Source organism: Lytechinus variegatus, chromosome 3 (genome assembly GCF_018143015.1).
Source record: "Lytechinus variegatus isolate NC3 chromosome 3, Lvar_3.0, whole genome shotgun sequence".
Taxonomy (NCBI): domain Eukaryota; kingdom Metazoa; phylum Echinodermata; class Echinoidea; order Temnopleuroida; family Toxopneustidae; genus Lytechinus; species Lytechinus variegatus.
Window position 1 is genome coordinate 52,197,888 of NC_054742.1, and position 19,045 is coordinate 52,216,932.

Below are 19,045 nucleotides of genomic sequence, written 5' to 3' on the forward strand. Positions count from 1 at the left end.
CTGATCTGGCAAATTATCACGATCTGAACAATCTCGAGATTATTTGTAATGGAGACGCAATTATCGCGCTAGTTCGTAGGAATAATCTCGAGATTGCAATCCCAAGTCAACTTGAGATTATTTGCAAAATAGCATGCTATTTTATGAATTATCATGCTAATTGGCAGGTGCAGAAGCACTCAGGATTATTTATTTACGGCGTCAGACCATAATGCATCGATGCCTTGCTCGAGCGAAAATCGCTCTTCTTGTGATGGTGGAGACAGGGTTTCTTGAATCTCGAGATTAATCGCAAAGAGGGCCGATCGGGCTAAAATCTCGAGATTGAGCAAACTCAGGATGGTGGAGCACCACCTCATGATTGATTCTACCGACTTGGAAACATGACATAACAAAATTATTGGCTTCCTTCATGCCCTTACAGTAGCCTCGAAATTATTACAGTGTCTACATAATGCCATCAGAAATTCCAACTAATGTAACGATTGAATTTTGGTTTTCCCTATCTTTTGTCATCCCTGTGAAATAATTTACTGAATTACACAAGTATACGTACACACATGTCTGTTTTTGAAGCTTGCAAAAGACATTGTCAAATATTTCCCCCACAAGGCCACTATTGGCTTTATTTGTTGAAATCCTATACTATTCTATTTCTTTTATCATTATACAGGCCAAATTATAATCAAATATTGTTTGTATTTCATCTTAATTTTTGGCATGTTTTTATTAATCTATATATTTCATTTATATATATATGACATATATATATATATATATATATATATATATATACACATATATATATACATGTATATATATATATATATATATATATCGGCTCCTATTAATGATCCTATAAATAAATATTTGGTCCTTGATTTTTCTTTTTTTAGGTCATTACCTAGTTCTACTTACATGGAAATTGGATCAAAGATCAAAATAAGCCTTGAAGAAGAAAACTTAGAATTTATTTTATATGTAATCTAAAGCTTTCATTTAATCCTTTCCATGTTGCAATGCTCTTAATAACATGTGCTGCTGCACGCACAATTGAAGGAAATCACTGAAACCAGCACACTGAAAACAAATATAATCCTTGAAGTGAGGTTTTTCCTCAATTCGACCGCTTTGGTTTAAAGTTTCCTGAAGTAACAAGAAACAGATTCCAAATTGACAAAATTACAGTATGTTGTGTAGGGACCAAGTTTGCTCAGCAGCATGAATGGACTTTGAATAAGGATCAAACAAGCAAAAATTCCCCGGGGGGGGGGGCCCACTTACATTGACGAGTGGATACCATGCGCGACCAAAAAAACACGTAAAAAGGATGTATTTTTCAAGATAGGGCACGTTACATGTTATGTACGTAACGCAATAAGGGTGTAAAAAAGACAAAAATATTGAAAAAAAGGGAATCTATGTCGCTAAGAAATTTATGTGTTTAGGGTCAAATTTACAAGGGTATACAATCAAGCCTAAAATGTTTTATAAAGGATGTACTTTTTGCTCCAACACTACGTGTTTAGAGTATGATTTGCATGAGGTGGGCTGTACCAAATCCAATGATGTAGGTAAAGGTAAAACCGACAACGTCCGTGTTTGAAATATCGCTGTACTTGTTTAGGGGTACAAAAAAAATTGGGGAATACTTGCCAATAGTATTGTTTTGGTTCCAATTATTGTTAAGGGTAGGGTTTCACAAGCCAATACTTTTTAAGGGGTGCATTTTCAGAATATGGAAAATACGTGTTTAGGGTGCTTTTTGAGACCCCATGGTTGCGCATGGTATCCACTCGTGAATGGAAGTGCCCCCCCTCCCCCCCCCCCCTGGTGAAAAATATGAAATTTCATGAAATATTTGGATTGAATTCAAAACATCTTTTTAAAAATCAATTTAAAACACAACATTATCATATAACAGATAATATGCAAACTTGCAAATAAAAGAGTAAAAAAATCACACTCACTATTTATCTCATATTCTGTTATACCTACATATTTGAATTATATACATGTAGTAATGAAGAATCATTTAATTGAATCATATAACTATATCAATTTCACATGGTTATCAAGAAGTTAAACCATTAAGCAAATTAAAGGATGAAAAAGTGACCAAACAATTAAAAAAGTTTTTGAGAATTTTAAATGTTGAGCAAATGATGTGAACATCCTCCAATTTGGATGTTGTTTGAAGGTTTGCATGGTGGCATGTACAATTGCTGATGTGGTTTACGGTACACCATGTGGAGTGTTATAGAAGCAGTGGATAGAAGAAGAGAGGAAGTGGATAGGCGAGAAAGTCGAGATTTTTGAGAATAGAGTATTCTTTCTTGAGAATAGTCCTGAAAAGGACTGTAAACCAGAAGGAATGTTGAGTGAGAACAGCTTGAGTAGTAGAGCTGATGAGGAGATGCTGGCTTGCGTCGGCGAGTAGAGATGATGAGTAGTAGAGAGACTCCTCCAATTTGCAATGTGACCAACAAGTTGTGTGATGTCACACTTGTACAACTCCCCAATTACTTTCCTACATGTACAATTATTTTACTTCAAGTTCAAGTCACTTATTATCAAGTCTGTCAATAGATCAGGTGTGATTTTTTTTTCAAATGAGGACTTTTATTAGAGGTTTTATCAAATCATGGAAAAAGATTTGAACTATCATCATTAGAATGAGAAAAAAATAAATGTTGTGGAGTAAAGTTTAAGTGTACAATGGGAATAGATGTATTTCTATGACACCACAACTCTTGGTGGCATTGCCAATGGGAGGATCTCCAAAGCATAGTGACTTCGAAATTCAAATGCTCATAACTTTCTTTTTGTTTGTTCAATTATTAATAATTCAATTATCAAACTTTCGTTGATTTTATCCTTTGACTTTTCTAGTTTCATACTATACATGTACAAGCTAACCCCGGGGGGGCCACTTACATTGGCGATTGGATACCATGCGCGACCAAAAAAACACGTAAAAAGGATGTCTTTTTCACGATAGGGCACGTTACGTACGTAACGTGATAAGGGTGTCAAAAACACAAAAATAATGAAAAAAGGGTATCTATTTCGCTAGGAAAATTACGTGTTTAGGGTCGAATTTGCGGGGATGATAAAACAAAATTAAAATGTTTTATAAAGGATGTCCTTTTTGCCCCAACACTTCGTGTTTAGAGTCCGATTTGCGCGAGTGGTAGAAGGTACGGTCGTACTAAACCAAATAAGGTAAAGCCGACGACCGAAGGACCCGTAACAATAAAACATTCCTGTACTTGTTTAGGGGTTCATTTCAGGGAATATTTGCCAAGAGTACGTTTTGTTTCCAAAACTTGTTAAGGGTAGGGTTTCACACGCCAATACTTGTTAAGGGGTGCATTTTCAGAATATGGAAATTACGTGTTTAGGGTGCTTTTCGAGACCCCGTGGTCGCGCATGGTATCCACTCGTGAATGGAAGTGGCCCCCCCGGGAAGCTAACTTATTCATAGGTACATTTCATTCTCCTTGCAGCTGAAACTATTTCATCAATTCCAGCAGACTTCTATGTAAGTTCCATACTTCCATTTTGGTTGCACTTTGCTGCATGTGTAACCAAACACTCTCAGCATCCATCTCTGGTTCACACACAGACATATTCTTATAGCTCCATGCCTATGCACTCCCTACCACGTTTTGGGAAAACAGACTGCACCACGATTAATACAAGCATGGACCTATAGGTCCACGCTACAAGTAAAATTGTTTTAGGGGAATAAGAATTGATCGACTCTCACCATACTGATGGCGGGAAGGAGGTGGCCATTCCAACGGGTGTAGAACTCCCCATGCCACTTGTCCTTGTTGGTGGGGAAACAGAGCCTTGTACCGCACACCATTGGTAATTCCCTGAGTAACACTCCCTTTGGTCACAATCACCAAAAGTGAAAGTGGGGGAACAGTGCAATCACCAGCCACTGTCCTTTGGATTCCCCTATAATTGTTGGGGCTTACCAATGACAGGGCGTGAGCTCGTGAGGCACACATGCTCATGTAGGTTGCGCCAAGGTAGGATCAGATAGAATGTGTGGGACATAGCAGGGGGATTAGTAATTGAACTAATTGCCTTGAAGAAACTGTGTGAAGTTAAAAGTGAGTCAATGGCTTTTTGCAGAAGATTGACATGGTGTAGCTTTAAGGTAAAGACTGAAAAGTAGGATAGTACTTGGGGGCCAGAGCCCGGGGGGGGGGGGGTATAAATGTATGATATGTGCCCCTGGGGGGGGGGGCACTCAGTATATAATGCATATTGGGTATGTGCCGCGGAGGGGACCCCCATTTTTACACTCAAATTTCCATTCCAAGGCATAGTATTTTTGTCTTATTGAGAAAAAGAACAAAAAAAGCCGCTTCAAGGCATAGCATTTTCTTCTTATCGAAAAAAAGAAGAAATCCGCTCCAAAGCTTCTCGTTACGCCGTTCCAATCGCATTGATCTACTACAATGAGCCGCAATTTTGGTGAAAAGCGGCCGCAGAGCTCACCCGGCGGAGGCCGCGCTAGCTGCATGACCGTTTCATAGGGATGCATATACATGTACGCGCTCACACGCTGTCGATCCGTTCCAAGGACCCCCGTTTTCACAATCATTTGTCGTTCCGAAGCACGTTCCGAGGACCCTCCTTTTACAATAAGCCCGCTCCGAAGCCCGTTTTTTGTCTCGCCTGCGGCACACCCCCACCATTTTTTGGTCAAGTGCCCCCCCCCCCGGTATGTGCCATGGTTGAGGGGGGTACATAGTATAAATGTATGATACATATGCCGTGGTTGAGACCCCCATTTTTTTAGCCTAAATTTCAGTTCCAGAGCATCACAAATTCAGAAAGTCTTAGAAATTCCTCTTTTTCCCGTTCTGAAGACCCTCAAATTTTTTAATTCTTGTTACAGTGCATGTCATCATGAACTCACTCAGCCAGTCGGAGCGGCGAGCTCGATCAGTGCATACATGTAGCCATAGTGACGGCCGCTGAAACTCCAGCACCCGTAGCTAGCTTGTGCTAGCTCAATATGAATCTAGGAAGACGTGTGCACATTACGCCTAGGAGCGATAGTAGATCCAAGAACTATTCCGCATTCTGAATACCCGTTTTAAGACCAATTTTTAGTTCCCGAGCCCCCATTTATTACTTTGGCAGCTATCATGTTATAATTTGAGTACCCCCCCCCCCCCCCGGGGGCCAGAGCCTCAAAAAGTTGTATCCATGTCAATATTATCGTACGTACTGTGGATTTATAGAGCACTGTAGCTTTATACTAGGGGACAAAAAGGCAAAGACCTACTTCTTATACTACCTTTTTGGCACAAGTTTTCATTGTTTTTGTGTCCCCATATATCATGATCAAGTAGAAATTCATTGGATTTAATAACAAAAACAAATGTGAATGTATGACTATTTTAGCAAAGAAAGGGGAAGAGGCATTTCTAAATAACATAAGAGTTATTGAATCTTAAATAAGGGTGGTGTCACTGGGGTGGGGTAAAAAGTATGAGGATAATCCGATAACATCAATGAAATGGATGCATTGACCAACATTTTAGTGAAACAAAGAAAGAGAAAGACGGAGAGGACGAGAGAGGTTTCAGTCATCAACAGTCTGTTTGTTGGGGAAGAACAAGTAAAACAATGACATTTCAACCTCTCACAATTTATGTTCACCTGTATATCTGAGTGAAGAACTTTATTTTTCAAAAATGTGTTGTAAACTGGTAAGCTATGCCTTAATTTTTCTCATGCTGTAACCACAGGAAAATCAACAAACCAAGCTTGCGGACGGGAATATTTGGAATTCGTAATTTTTCATCAAAATTCTTGTTTAAGTTACTGATATTTATTTACAGGTTTTTGGGCCTCTATGAAACTTGTTTTGGTTTTCATTCTTTTGATTTTGGAGGAATTATTTGAGAAAGTCAGTTTCATTATTCTAATGATCTAATGGTACAAACACAGTGAAAAAGGTACTGGTCTGGAAAGCAGTCAAGAGAGGGCTCACTTCATTACAAATATTAGATACAGGATCAAAATTTCTATCTGGTTTACTCTAGTGTGAATAATTAAGGATTACGAGATGAAAGAGTGAACCCCGATGAACCTGATCCCATTACAAGGTAATATAAAATATGCAAAAACATTTCTTTTACAATCAGGTCTAAGCATTTTGGGTATAAATGCATAACATGTTACAATACACTTGTTATAATAGGCCATCTCAATTAAAAAAAGTCTTAACTATTACTACAAAGATTCAATATCATCAATGTTGAATCGTTAGTCATATACATTACATGTAGGCCTATATATAAATTGTAAATGTGAGTACATAATAGAATGTCAGGTCACTCAGGTGCATTAATAAATAAAAGGAATAAATACATGTTTGTGTCATAGTCAAACACATGAAATATGCAAACATTTCCCCATAACTTTAAAGCTATTTCAAGTAACATATTTATTTGATAAGTCAACTAATGAAGAAAAGTAAAATGGTTATAGCTGGCAATAGCTCAATCTAAGTTTTACTATGTAGCAACTAATATACATGCATCTACTATGCATGTCGATCTCATTTTCCCTTTTGGGCAAGTCCAAGAATTTGCGCGTGTTACGTATGGGACATTTCAGAGACTTTAATGACCTGAAAAATAGTGTTAAATGACTTTGATTAGATTGAATACCCTCATGATGGTAGACACCTAGGAGAATAATCATGCAAAAAATGGTGACATATGACCTTGACCTTTTAGAGAGAAAAGATTTGCCGTTACATATGGGATGCAGAAACATTTTTTTTAGTTGAGAATTCTCTGTAAGTATTTCATTTGACAACTTGTAACTTAATATGATAGAAGTAACAACACTCTAGTATATCTTAGGCAAGTTTCATGTCATAAGCCAAAACCCTCTAATTACAGACTCTAATTAAACAAATTAATGACATGTTACGTATGGGACATTTTGTCCCCATAGAGAACATACGCAATTTTCCCCATAACTTCAATAATCAAAATAATTTAAAATATGGAAATAACAAACAAGTTTTTATCTTTTAAAATGTTCTACTGAGACATATTTAATATGACTGAAAAGGAAATTAGCCATTTCAACAATTTTTTTTTCATGGTTTCATGAATTTCTTATGTATTTCTATTGTTTTTCATTTTTTCATATTTTTCAATTTTCAAAATTTTTTCGCTTTGTTTTCATTTATCAGTATTCATAACAAATCAGTCTTTAAAAACTAAAGAAAAGGTAAATAATCACTTTTTAGAGTACTCTTGAAATTTATTTTTCTTTATTCACTTTGTACACAAATCTCCCCATTGATATTGTGTGTAAATGTCCCATACATGTCCGTAACATGTTGTCCCATACGTAACAATTTTTTGATAAACTTATAATGAACTATATTTTTGAAACTTTTTGTGGTATAACATTTTCATACTTAATAAATTAGAACTTCCCAGAGATGCAACAATACAAGTATTGTAATATGAGAAATAACTTAAAAAACATCCTCAAAATGTTACGTATGGGACATTCCTTCCTTGGACAAGACCTAATTTGCATATTTAATGAGATGACACCACTTTTTCCCCAAAAAGTAAAGATGTTAGGGGTTTTAATTTTCTTTGAGTTTTTATAATTGTCCAATACGTAACACCCATTTTACTAATTACGCAAATTAGGTGCCCCAAATTAGCATAAATATGCATAAAAAGCCTTATTATCAATTTTTTCTTAATGAAATTTTAAAATTCAACATTTGGGTTTTCTTACCCCACCAAAGATAAGTTCTTAAATTAAAGATGAAATTTTGCCTTCTAGGGTGACCTTTTCTTGGACTTGCCCTTTTTTTAATTCTTTTATTTTTTCCTTGCACAATTCTTAAATTCTATCAAAAAATTGGTAAATCAACAAAATTTCAATATCATCATTATTGAATCGGTAGTCATGTACATTACATGTAAATTGTAAATGTGAGTACATAACAGAATGTCAGGTTCATTGATTATTAGAAGGAATAAATACATTGTGTCACAGTCACACACATGAAATATGCAAACGTTTTCCCCACAACTTTTAAAAACATTTCAAGCAAAATATTTATTTAAAGGACAATGCCACCCCAACAAAAACTTGATTTGAATAAAAAGAGAAAAATTCAACAAACATACATGTAACACTGAAAATTTCATCAAAATCGGATGTAAAATAAGAAAGTTATGGCATTTTAAAGTTTCGCAAAATTTCACAAAACAGTTATATGCACATCTTGGTCGGTATGCAAATGAGGAACTGATGACATCACTCACTATTTCTTTTGTATTTTATAATATGAAATATTTTCATTTTCTCGTCATTGTCATGTGAAATGAAGTTTCATTCCTCCTGAACACGTGGAATTCCATTATTTTAAGTTTGTGCTTCTGGCAAGGAGGTCCTAATCGTCAAATTCATAAATATTGAAATATTGTATGATTCAAACAATAAAAAACAAAAGAAATAGTGAGTGGGTGACATCATCGACTCTCTTATTTGGATGTAACTGGCTTGTTCATATAACTATTTTGTTAGAAATAAGCGAAACTTTGAAATGTCATAACTTTCTTATTTTACATCCGATTTAGATGAAATTTTCAGCATTTGTGCTTGTCTAATTTTTCTCTAATGATTCAAATCAACATTTTTCTGAGGTGGACTTGACCTTTAATTAATAAGTCAACAGAAGAAAAGTAAAGTGGTAATAGCTAAATCTAAGATTTACCATGTACATGTAGCAACTAGTATAAATACATCTATATGCATGTATTTCTCATTTTCCCTTTTAAAATATTCTTTTATTTCTTCCTTGCAGAATTCTTTGAATTCTATTAAGTGTGGTAAATCAACAAAATTTCAGGGCTATAAAAAAGTAAGACTCAAAACTGTACTTGTACTCACACACAAAAATCTTCTAATTTCTTTATCAAATTGTATAAAGAGTTTGGTTAATCATTAAATTTTTCCTTTAAAAAATATAACCCATAATTTTACAAATATTATTACACAGTTTTGTTACATAGCTATATACTCTGGGTTAATAATGGATTTACATAGGAAGATTTATATAAATTAATCCTTACACATTTGGAGCAGAAATATCATCTGTGAAAAGACAAATATTCAAAATGTACTTGTACAAACATTAAGTTAAAACATTCTTAATTTCTTATCAATAAACTGCAAAGGAACAAACCACTTCAGGAATATTTAAGAATTTGAGTCTGTATCTTGCAAAACATAAATTGCAGACAGCGTGGTTGCTGATCTACAATGTATACCAAGATGTGAATATAACAAATAGATTGGGAGAAATCTGACTCAAGATGCATAATCATCATTATTATACAATTATATACACTTAAAGTTTTAAATTTGTGGGTCAATTGAGGGCCATTGTTACCGACATTGACCTATTACAAATAGGTCAATGCTACAAATAATCCTAATTACCCAATCTAACTTGCATACAGCCACTTAAAGGACGTCATTCATTATCATCAACCTCCCTCTATCTGTTATACATCTCCATGCAAACACAAAAGGGAAGATAAGGGCATTATGGGTAACCTTGTTTCAAAACTTTTTTTAATAGTTATATCCAATGGTATACTTTTTTTTGAAAAAATTGGTATTTTCTTCTCATTTTTCTGTTGTTTTAGTTTTTTACATCAAATTACTTTTTTTTTGGGGGGGAGAATCAGTAATTACCATCTGTTAAAAATTTACATTCGTCTTGAAGGGCGGCCCTGGATTAATAAAGATCAAGACGAGAGTGAAAAAAAAGTATCATTAACTGTTTCAGCTTTGGTAAAAGTCATTTTGTTTAAAAATTTCTTTGTTTATTTCTTCAAAACTGTACAAAACAAACATTCGCAATTGCACAAAATAGTCTGAAATCATTCCATATTTGGGGTTATTGCTTTTTAATGAGACCATTTGGGAATTGGAGGCAGATTATTTTCCACTCATGAAAATATGTTATGTTCAAGCAATGGGAACCCTTATTAAACTAAACACAAGATGGCAGTATTTACTCTTCATATTTTATCCATATCAACCCTTTCCCACGTTCTTTGCAAAACTTTGTATTTCACGCTCTACCAAACAATCCATTGTATTTAACTTTACCATAATAATACCATTATATGTGTAAAATCAGGCATTATTTGGGGTTATTGCTTTTTAATGAGACCATTTGGGAATTGGAGGCAGATTGTTTTCCACTCATGAAAATAAGTTATGTTCAAGCAATGGGAACCCTTATTAAACTAAACACAAGATGGCAGTATTTACTCTTCATATTTTATCCATATCAACCCTTTCCCACGTTCTTTGCAAAACTTTGTATTTCACGCTCTACCAAACAATCCATTGTATTTAACTTTACCATAATAATACCATTATATGTGTAAAATCAGGCATTATTCACCACATTTCTGATCATTATTTTCCAAAAATATTAAATAGTCAGAAAGCAAAATGTTGCAGTGAAAAGTTACATTGAGCAAAGGCATCGCACAGAGCCATTGAGTTGGCTCTAGAGCTCATATCTTCAAGCTTTATGCTGCAAAAACACTATGAAAAATAACAATCATTTCTCAAGTAAAAAAAAACCCAAACTCACCAAAACATTGCATCATCAATTGGTGTAAATTTGGGTCAAATTCATTCATAAGAAAAAAAATGAAACTCTTAAACAAAAAAAATCTTGGAAAATTCAATACTCAGCAAATCTATGTTGGTTGATACAAAACTAATTTGTTAGAATTTTATAGTACATTGACCAAGAGTAAATCTTCAAAATAATTGAGAAGGGGTGGTTGGGAACTAATTCAACGCATCTATATATCATAGAAAGTTGCTTTTAGAACTTTCATTTTAAAACTAATCCAAACAATCTTCGCCCCTTGCTCGAAGAAATAATAGCTCATATTCTTTTTAAGATTAACAGTCCTTTACGGAGCTTAATCTACGAGTTTGGAATTATCAAGTATGGTACTAATTGATCAATCAGACTAATAAAATCCTTTCCCCTAAGACCCATAAAGACTTACCATTGAGAAGCTTTGCAAACTAAGGGTATCAAGGTCAGGCTTGGAATCCCGTTTTATGCGGAAAGAAGACTGTGTTTGAGAAATAGTAATTAAAATAATCAATAGTATCTTTACATTTATGATTTTTTTTCTGTTATGTCTGGGTCCCATTTCATAGACTTTTTATAACAAATGCAAAATTTCTATAACAGATTTACTCTCAGCCAATCAGATTGAAGGATTTCAGTAGCTTTTAACTGTAATTTTAAATTTGCTATTATAATAAGTTTTATAAAATGGCATCCAGTACTGTACATGTAGGTAATGGAACAAATTTCAATCAGTAAATGATTCACATACATGTATACAAAAAACCTATTGTGAGTAATATTTACGATATTCTATAATTAAAGATGGTTATATTTTGTGTACCAAACTGACATACATGTAAGCCATATCAAACTTCTACTAGATACTAAAATACTCAGCATATGGGTCAAAGGTAGATCTACAAAGAGAAGAATACTAGTTCTGCTACATACCCGAAGACTGAAACTTCGGAGACTGACTGTATCACTATCCGAGTCTGTGTTCCTGCGTTTCTGCATGAGAGACAACAAGACAATACACTGTATATGCCATTTTGCCGAAAATTACTACATGTATAACATGCATCGTCGCTGAAGTCAAGAGGTGTTCTACATCACTGCATCCCTCTGTTTATCGGCAGCTTGTTGCCATCATTTTCTTTTTAAAGATAACAATATGAAGATAACCTGTATGATTCTGTGATTAAAGAAATTCACAATGGAACTCCTGTCATATTTTGGTGTTGAATTAATCCCAAGGCTATTAATGGCTGTGGCCATGGATGCTCTCCCTACTAATCTGCCTTGGATCATTTTAGTGCTCATTTTTTCAGATGTGTGCTGTGATAAAAAATCTGCCTTTTTTTAAAGGGCCTTGTGGCATTACCCTGAAAATGTCAAAATTTATTGTACAGGCACTTATACATTTGACATACGTAATTGCAACTACAATGGAAACCTTGATTTTGATTGGCTGCTGAACCTGTTATCACAGCAGTTGTGTTTTATAATGACAAAGTTACCATAATTGATATGAAATGGGCTCCATCAAGCATCTTTTGGCAGGGCACTTATCTACATTTGCCCCTCTCCACTCAAGAGTAGTAATAGGTTCCCTGCTAGAAAGGAATTTCTTGAAAGCTTGAGCGTCCAATCAGGGTAGCAGTGTGACAGCCAGGATAATAGAATCAATGTATTACATGTACATCAAGTGCTAGATCGATGCTGCATATATCACAGTATCTTTTTTTGATGGTTTTATTAAACATGACTACATAGGTCCAGACAAGAGAAATCAATGGAGTATTTACCCGCAGGCTAAAGCTTCTCATGCTTAGTGTATCAGCATCTTCACCGGTACATGTATTTCTCCGTTTCTGCAAGACATAAGAGAGGGGTATAAAATGTTTAATGATTCATACATGTAAACGTATGCATTATCATAAAAGTGGAACGCCTTGGAAGTCTCATCTTCATTGCACAATTCAATGCAATAGCAGTATTTATTTTGTGACATTAAAATGTCAAATATTTTCTCTCTTTTTTTTTACTTACTGTACATACCTTATTATATATAGAAAAGGCCTTGAGGCCAAGTCTGAACCTTAAACGCACCAAAACAAATTATAGAACGACGAATGGAGTGCAGGCATTCTAATTTTCTTACCTGAATTTATCAGCATCTTAAATCATGATATCGCCCTATTTGGTGCAGATTTCCGTGTTTATTATAAATTTGCTCCTTGAACTGAGATGTACGAAGTAAGATTCTCGGGTTAGGGGCAAATGTTGTACATGTATATGAATACCCAGTACATGTATATACATGTAGTTGCACTGAACAGGACAATATTACTGTGTAAGTAGAGGCTGATGGATTCAAGAAAGAAAACTAAGAAATCCTGTGAGCAAATAGTTTTTCCATTGTTCAAAAAATATGAAATTCGAAATCATTCATCAATTTCAATACAAATAATAAAATTTGTTACATTTAAACAGTCCGCTTTGAACAGAAATTTGATTTTCAACATCTAAGAAAATGGAAAAGTTATGACAGAAAATCATAGGCCTAAGCATAAAATGCAATCCTTATCGTTTCTTACCTTTCTTTTGAATGACTCAAAGAAAGAGAGTTCATCTTCATCATCTGAATACGTCTTTTTCCTTTTCCTCCGTTTGGACTGGGAGGGAAATAAAGATTGCTTCATTTAGAAAAAACAAAATCACATTGTTTCAATATTGATCAAACTTTCTAATTAAATTATTAGCGCCAACTTTGTTATACAAAGAAATTTAAGTACATGTATTATTGCTGTGTTACACTATCGATACCCAGTTTATACCAAGCTTTTTTCTTGTCATGATGTTCTGCAAACAGCTTTAATAATGGATTAATGAAAATACATTTGTAGACTTTTACATCCAATATCTCACTGAAAAAAGGGTCCCTAAAATTGCACCCCTTTGTTTTTTATATCATCTACATGAATAATGAAATACAGACTCTCGAATGTACATGTACAGTATAAAAAATGTAACAAAATTACCCCCAAAACAGAAAAAAAAACTTACTTTAACCACAAAGGTTGTGTCTGGGCATGCCATTGAAGAGTCTTGCATGAAGCTTGATCAGATAAAAATTAAATGAAACTTTGTGATTAATACAGTACATGCATGTAAAATTTAAGCCAAGATTTTCAGAATACGTTTCCAAATCCAATAACATTTACAATCAAGCTGACAGTGTGATTGCAGACCTAAACCAAAAGCTCCAATCTCTGTACATTGGTTGTTCCGCTGAACAAGGTTGGCTCCACTCACCAATACATGTATAGACTGAAGAGTTTGGAGGCCCGTACTTAAAGACAACATACATGTATTTACAGTAACTTAGATCTAACATTCTGCAGAAACCTAATTTTTTTATCATTTTCTGTATATGAAATATCAGGCTTTTAAAAAAGAAATAACATTCAACTTGTGAATGGGGATTCACAGTGAAATGTCAGAAATTGTTCAAGAAATCCCTTGAAACGATGGTTATTCCTATACACATGTATTGCAGACCATATTCATATTCACTCAAGATTGGAATTATGTGTACCGTGAAAGGCATGATTAAACAGCAGAGGTGCATGGCCAATACACGTACGTACATGTGTATGGGAGATTCTCTCTGTAATATGAAAGACAATTTCCCATGCATGTACATGTAATTGGAGACTATTGCTTTGCAAAAAAGGACAAAAGGCAAAACACCAACAAGAGCATAATTTTTTTCCACTCAAAATTTTGTCTCACTGAGGCAGGATGATGATAAAAATCCATAAATGAAAAAAAATTAGATGCTGAATTTTTAAAGTACCTGTAGACGGTGAAAAGGGATAATTTTCCAGTAGGAATCTTCTTATCAGTAAGCCTACATTTCCATTTGCCACCATGGTGATTCTTTTGTTTTGTAGCAAATGTAATGCTGAAATTGGATACCTAAATTCTTTATACACAAAATAAGTCTCTGATATTGGAAATAATCTCCCACATTGGAAACACACACTCTCCCATATTGGGTGTGCCCCTCTAGGCTCTACTGTTAAAGGGATGCTCCAGGCTGAAAATATTTATATCTAAATGAATAGAGTAAAATTCACTGAGCAAAAAACTGAAAATCTCATCAAAATCGGAAAGCAAATAACGAAGTTATTGAATTCTAAATTTTAGCAATATATGTTGTGAAAATAGTATGCCCGTGACCGTCACCATGAATATTCAATAGGTGGGCCAATGATGTCACATCCCCACTTCATTTTTTTCTTATGTTATTACATGAAATCATTAATAGTTTCATATTTTCATGCATGTGTGAACAATGCGCCTCCTTTAAAGGACAAGTCCACCCCAACAAAAACTTGATTTGAATAAAAAGAGAAAAATTCAACAAGCATAACACTGAAAATTTCATCAAAATCGGATGTAAAATAAGAAAGTTATGACATTTCAAAATTTCGCTTCATTTCACAAAAACAGTTATATGAACGAGCCAGCTACATCCAAATGAGAGAGTCGATGATGTCATTCACTCACTATTTCTTTTGTTTTTTATTGTTTTAAATATGAAATATTTTGATTTTCTCGTCATTGTCATGTGAAATGAAGTTTCATTCCTCCCTGAACATGTGGAATTCCATTATTTTAACATTTTGTGCTTCAGGCAAGGAGGTCCTAATCGTCAAATTCGTAAAAATTGAAATATTGTATAATTCAAACAATAAAAAACAAAAGAAAAAGTGAGTGATTGATGTCACTCACTCACTTTTTCTTTTGTTTTTTATTGTTTGAATTATACAATATTTCAATTTTTACGAATTTGACGATTAGGATGTAACTGGCTCGTTCATATAACTATTTTGTTAAAAATAAGCGAAACTTTGAAATGTCATAACTTTCTTATTTTACATCCAATTTTGAGAATCTTCAGCATTGTGCTTGTCTGATTTTCTCTATTGATTCAAATCAACATTTTTCTGAGGTGGACTTGACCTTTAATAAGTTGCAGCAATGAATATCTCATGCATTAAATCAGTTGTCAATCCCAATTTTTTTAGTTCTTGATAGAAAAAGTTTGAATAAACCCAATTTCATATAAATAAAATACAAAAGAACAAGTGGGGATGTGACATCATAAATTTGCTCATTGAATATTCATGAAGACATGCCTCAAACAGTTTCACCGGAATATCTTTAATTAAAATGCCATAGCTTTGTTATTCCTTGTCCGATTTTGATCAGATATTTAGTGTTTTGTTTGTCTGATTTTTCTGTAGGCCTATCTGTTACTGTCATATTTATTATTATTTTCAGCAAGTCGGTCATCCCTTTAAATTTATTAAAGGGAATTTGAATTCATGTCACATTGACAAAATGCAATATACAAAAATACAGAATACAAACTAAACTAGTAACAAAGTCAAATGAAATAAATCAGTATTCATCAATTCATCATTTTATAATGTGATTTTTTGCAATTCCTAATCATGCTAAATACAGAAGTCATAAATAAACTTATTCACGCTCTACATGTACTCTGAATCATGGCTCTCACAAAAACAATCAAGAATGCAATGATGATTCACCTTGACATGTTTGAATTATCTTTCGGACTCTGACTTGGTATGCTGGGCTTTGGCTCTGGGCTTGTCGCCTTTTTGGTTGGGCTTGGCATTGTCGGACTCGAACTCGAAGGAGTCAAAACTTTGATGGGACTCAGTGAAGTGTCAAATACATTATGATCCATATCCATATCATTATCATCAGGATCATCATTCATTCTCGAAATCCTCAAAGCAATGGATGAGGATCTCATTACTTTAGTTCCATGTTTTGGCACGTTATCATCCAGTTCAAGCATGTCAAGAGGCATGAATGGGGAAATAGATTTCGCCATCACTCCTGATCCTGCTGCGCTAGCCGAGGTCGAGCTGCGAGTGCGAGGGCTGCTAACGGCCACGTCCGGTGTAAGAGGCGATGACTTCAGCCGGGCCGCTAGGCGCGGTGATCTCCGCAAAACCGGTGAGACGTTTTCCTCATTTCCCCGAGTGCTGATGATAGCGTCAGCCTTCGATTTCGCCTTCGGACTGAAACAGGGTCCACTTCTACGCCTGAACTTTAAACTATCTGTTGATCCACGATTTCTTTTCATTTTTGCCTTCAATGCCGAACTCACAATCCTATTTATTTTTTCAGCAGAAGGTATTCTTCAAGATAAAAAAATCCAGGCCAAACGAAGGCGGAGCACAAAACTTTCAAATCACCGCTCTTAATTCGCTGTGCAGTAATTTCCGCTAAAATTGTCCAGTTAAGTGGTAGCAGCGAAATGCCGGTTGTTTGGTTTTTGTCTGTTTTCTCACCCCCACATCCAACAAATTCTCCACTCACATGAGAGAAATAGGGTTGGGTAGCCCTTGTGGGTAGCCAAATTATGAGGGACAGCAGTGGCGGATCCAGGATTTTCAAAAGGGGGCGCATTTTCCCGATGAAAATTTTGACTAGCTAAAAAAGGGGTATCCAACCAAAAATCAAGCACTTGGATTTACCAGTGAGGGGCGGGGATGGAAAATGAAAAGGAGGCATCCACGCTATATAGAAGTACATCATGGCACAGACGATCTGCATGGTACAGTTCTGGGTTAGATAAATATATTCAGGGGGAGGCTGAAGCGGAGATAATGAATAGGGAAAAGGGGAAGGTAGGGAGAAAACAACAACAAGAAGAATGAGAGAATGAAAATAAATGAATACTTTTATACCTTTTTCTCGATAAGAAGAAAATGCTATGCTTTGGAGCGGCTTTCTTTGTTCTTTTCTCAATAAAACAAAAATTCTATGCCTTGGAACGAAAATTTAAAATGGGGGTCCCTTCCGCGGCACATACCTACTATGCATTATATACTGAATGCCCCCCGGGGGGGGGGGCTTGGTCGCAATCAAGGGCGTATGATGGTTTGAGCATGGTGCACATAATTTATCCTGGGGAGGTGGAACTAAAGTACGGGGTTCACTTTTTTAGGAGGTGGAACAAAAGTTTGGAAAATCAGCTGTTGAAACTTGAAAGCAGAAGAAGCGGTTCGTGTTTTGCTCACAGTGTCGGAACTCCTTTGCCTCAGCACCGGGAGGCCTATTTTGCGTTACAAATGTAAAGAAGAATTAGAATTGTACACTGTAAAAATAATTTAAACAACACTGTTTACAATATGTGAATCCAAATTTGTTTAAACATTTTTTAAAACAAGTGTTTAAAATCTTAAACAACCATGCTTGAATTATTGATGATTAAATATTTAAACTTTATCCTTTTGTTGTTTAAGATTTTAAACATGCATTTGTTAAAAATGTGTGAACAACTATAAATGTGCGATTCACATAGTAAACAGCGTTGTTTGAATTAGTTTTAACTAGTGTATATCCACATTTCGGATGGGGAGGGGGTGAAAAAAATGACGAAATTGGGAGTGAATAAGCCCGCAAATTGATCATATTCTTTGTTTAATGATATCTTTAGTCAAGTGCTTTTTGATGCTTTTTCAAACATACTTTTGCCTTGCATATTGTACATTTTTCAAGCTGTCAAATTTATTTCGAGGAGGAGGGGGCAAATCGATACGTTTCCCCAAAAATATTTTTATGGGGCAATCGATCCCCTGTCCCCACTGATCGCGACCTAAGAGTTATTTGACTCTATTCTCTACAATACTCTATTGTGGAATAGAGAATCGAAATACAGAATTGAACATTAAAATTTGTTGATTGTGTAGTGTAATGAAGAGTTAAAAGTGTATATCCACATTTCAAATGGGAGGGGGTTAAAAAAATTATATATCAAAATTTCGCCGAATTAAAATAATGACGAATTTGGAGTGAACTGCGCCAAAAATTGAGTACATTCTTTGTTTAATAATAATTATTCTTAGTTAAGTGATTTCCAATGCTTTTCAAACATACTTTTGCCTTGCATATTATACAGTTTTCAAGCCTGTCGAATTTACTGGGGGGTGGGTCGTTATGTTTTTCCAAAAATATTTTCATGGGGCGATCAGCCCCCCCCCCCCGCCCCAACTGATCGCCACTATGTTTAGAGTTATTTGACTCTATTCTCTACAATACCCTTTTGTGAAATAGAGAATCGAAATAAAGAATTGAAAATTAAAATTTTGTAAATGTATATAGACACCGATGTGCTGCACTGGGCAGTGATATCGGGTCACGTTTTATCATACAGGTTGACTATGGAAGTTCATAATAAAGTTCACCTATGGATAGCTTTCACTTCGAAATTATCTCCCCGGTCACCATATT

The 19,045-nt window shown here is 35.0% G+C and overlaps 1 protein-coding gene across 1 annotated transcript in view; it reads right to left on the bottom strand.

Annotated features, from left to right (window-relative positions):
• The window catches only part of LOC121411318 (rho guanine nucleotide exchange factor 3-like), a 52,140-nt gene extending 35,121 nt beyond the window's left edge, over positions 1-17,019 (bottom strand). Inside the window, exons 1-6 of the mRNA XM_041603980.1 lie at positions 16,327-17,019; positions 13,769-13,820; positions 13,300-13,377; positions 12,508-12,573; positions 11,651-11,710; positions 11,130-11,198 (exon numbers count right to left, since the gene is read on the bottom strand). Coding sequence (XP_041459914.1) covers positions 11,130-11,198; positions 11,651-11,710; positions 12,508-12,573; positions 13,300-13,377; positions 13,769-13,820; positions 16,327-16,892 — 891 coding nt within the window. The 5' untranslated portion in view covers positions 16,893-17,019. The remainder of the gene's footprint in view (positions 1-11,129; positions 11,199-11,650; positions 11,711-12,507; positions 12,574-13,299; positions 13,378-13,768; positions 13,821-16,326) is intronic.
• Between the last annotated feature and the right edge of the window lie 2,026 nt (positions 17,020-19,045).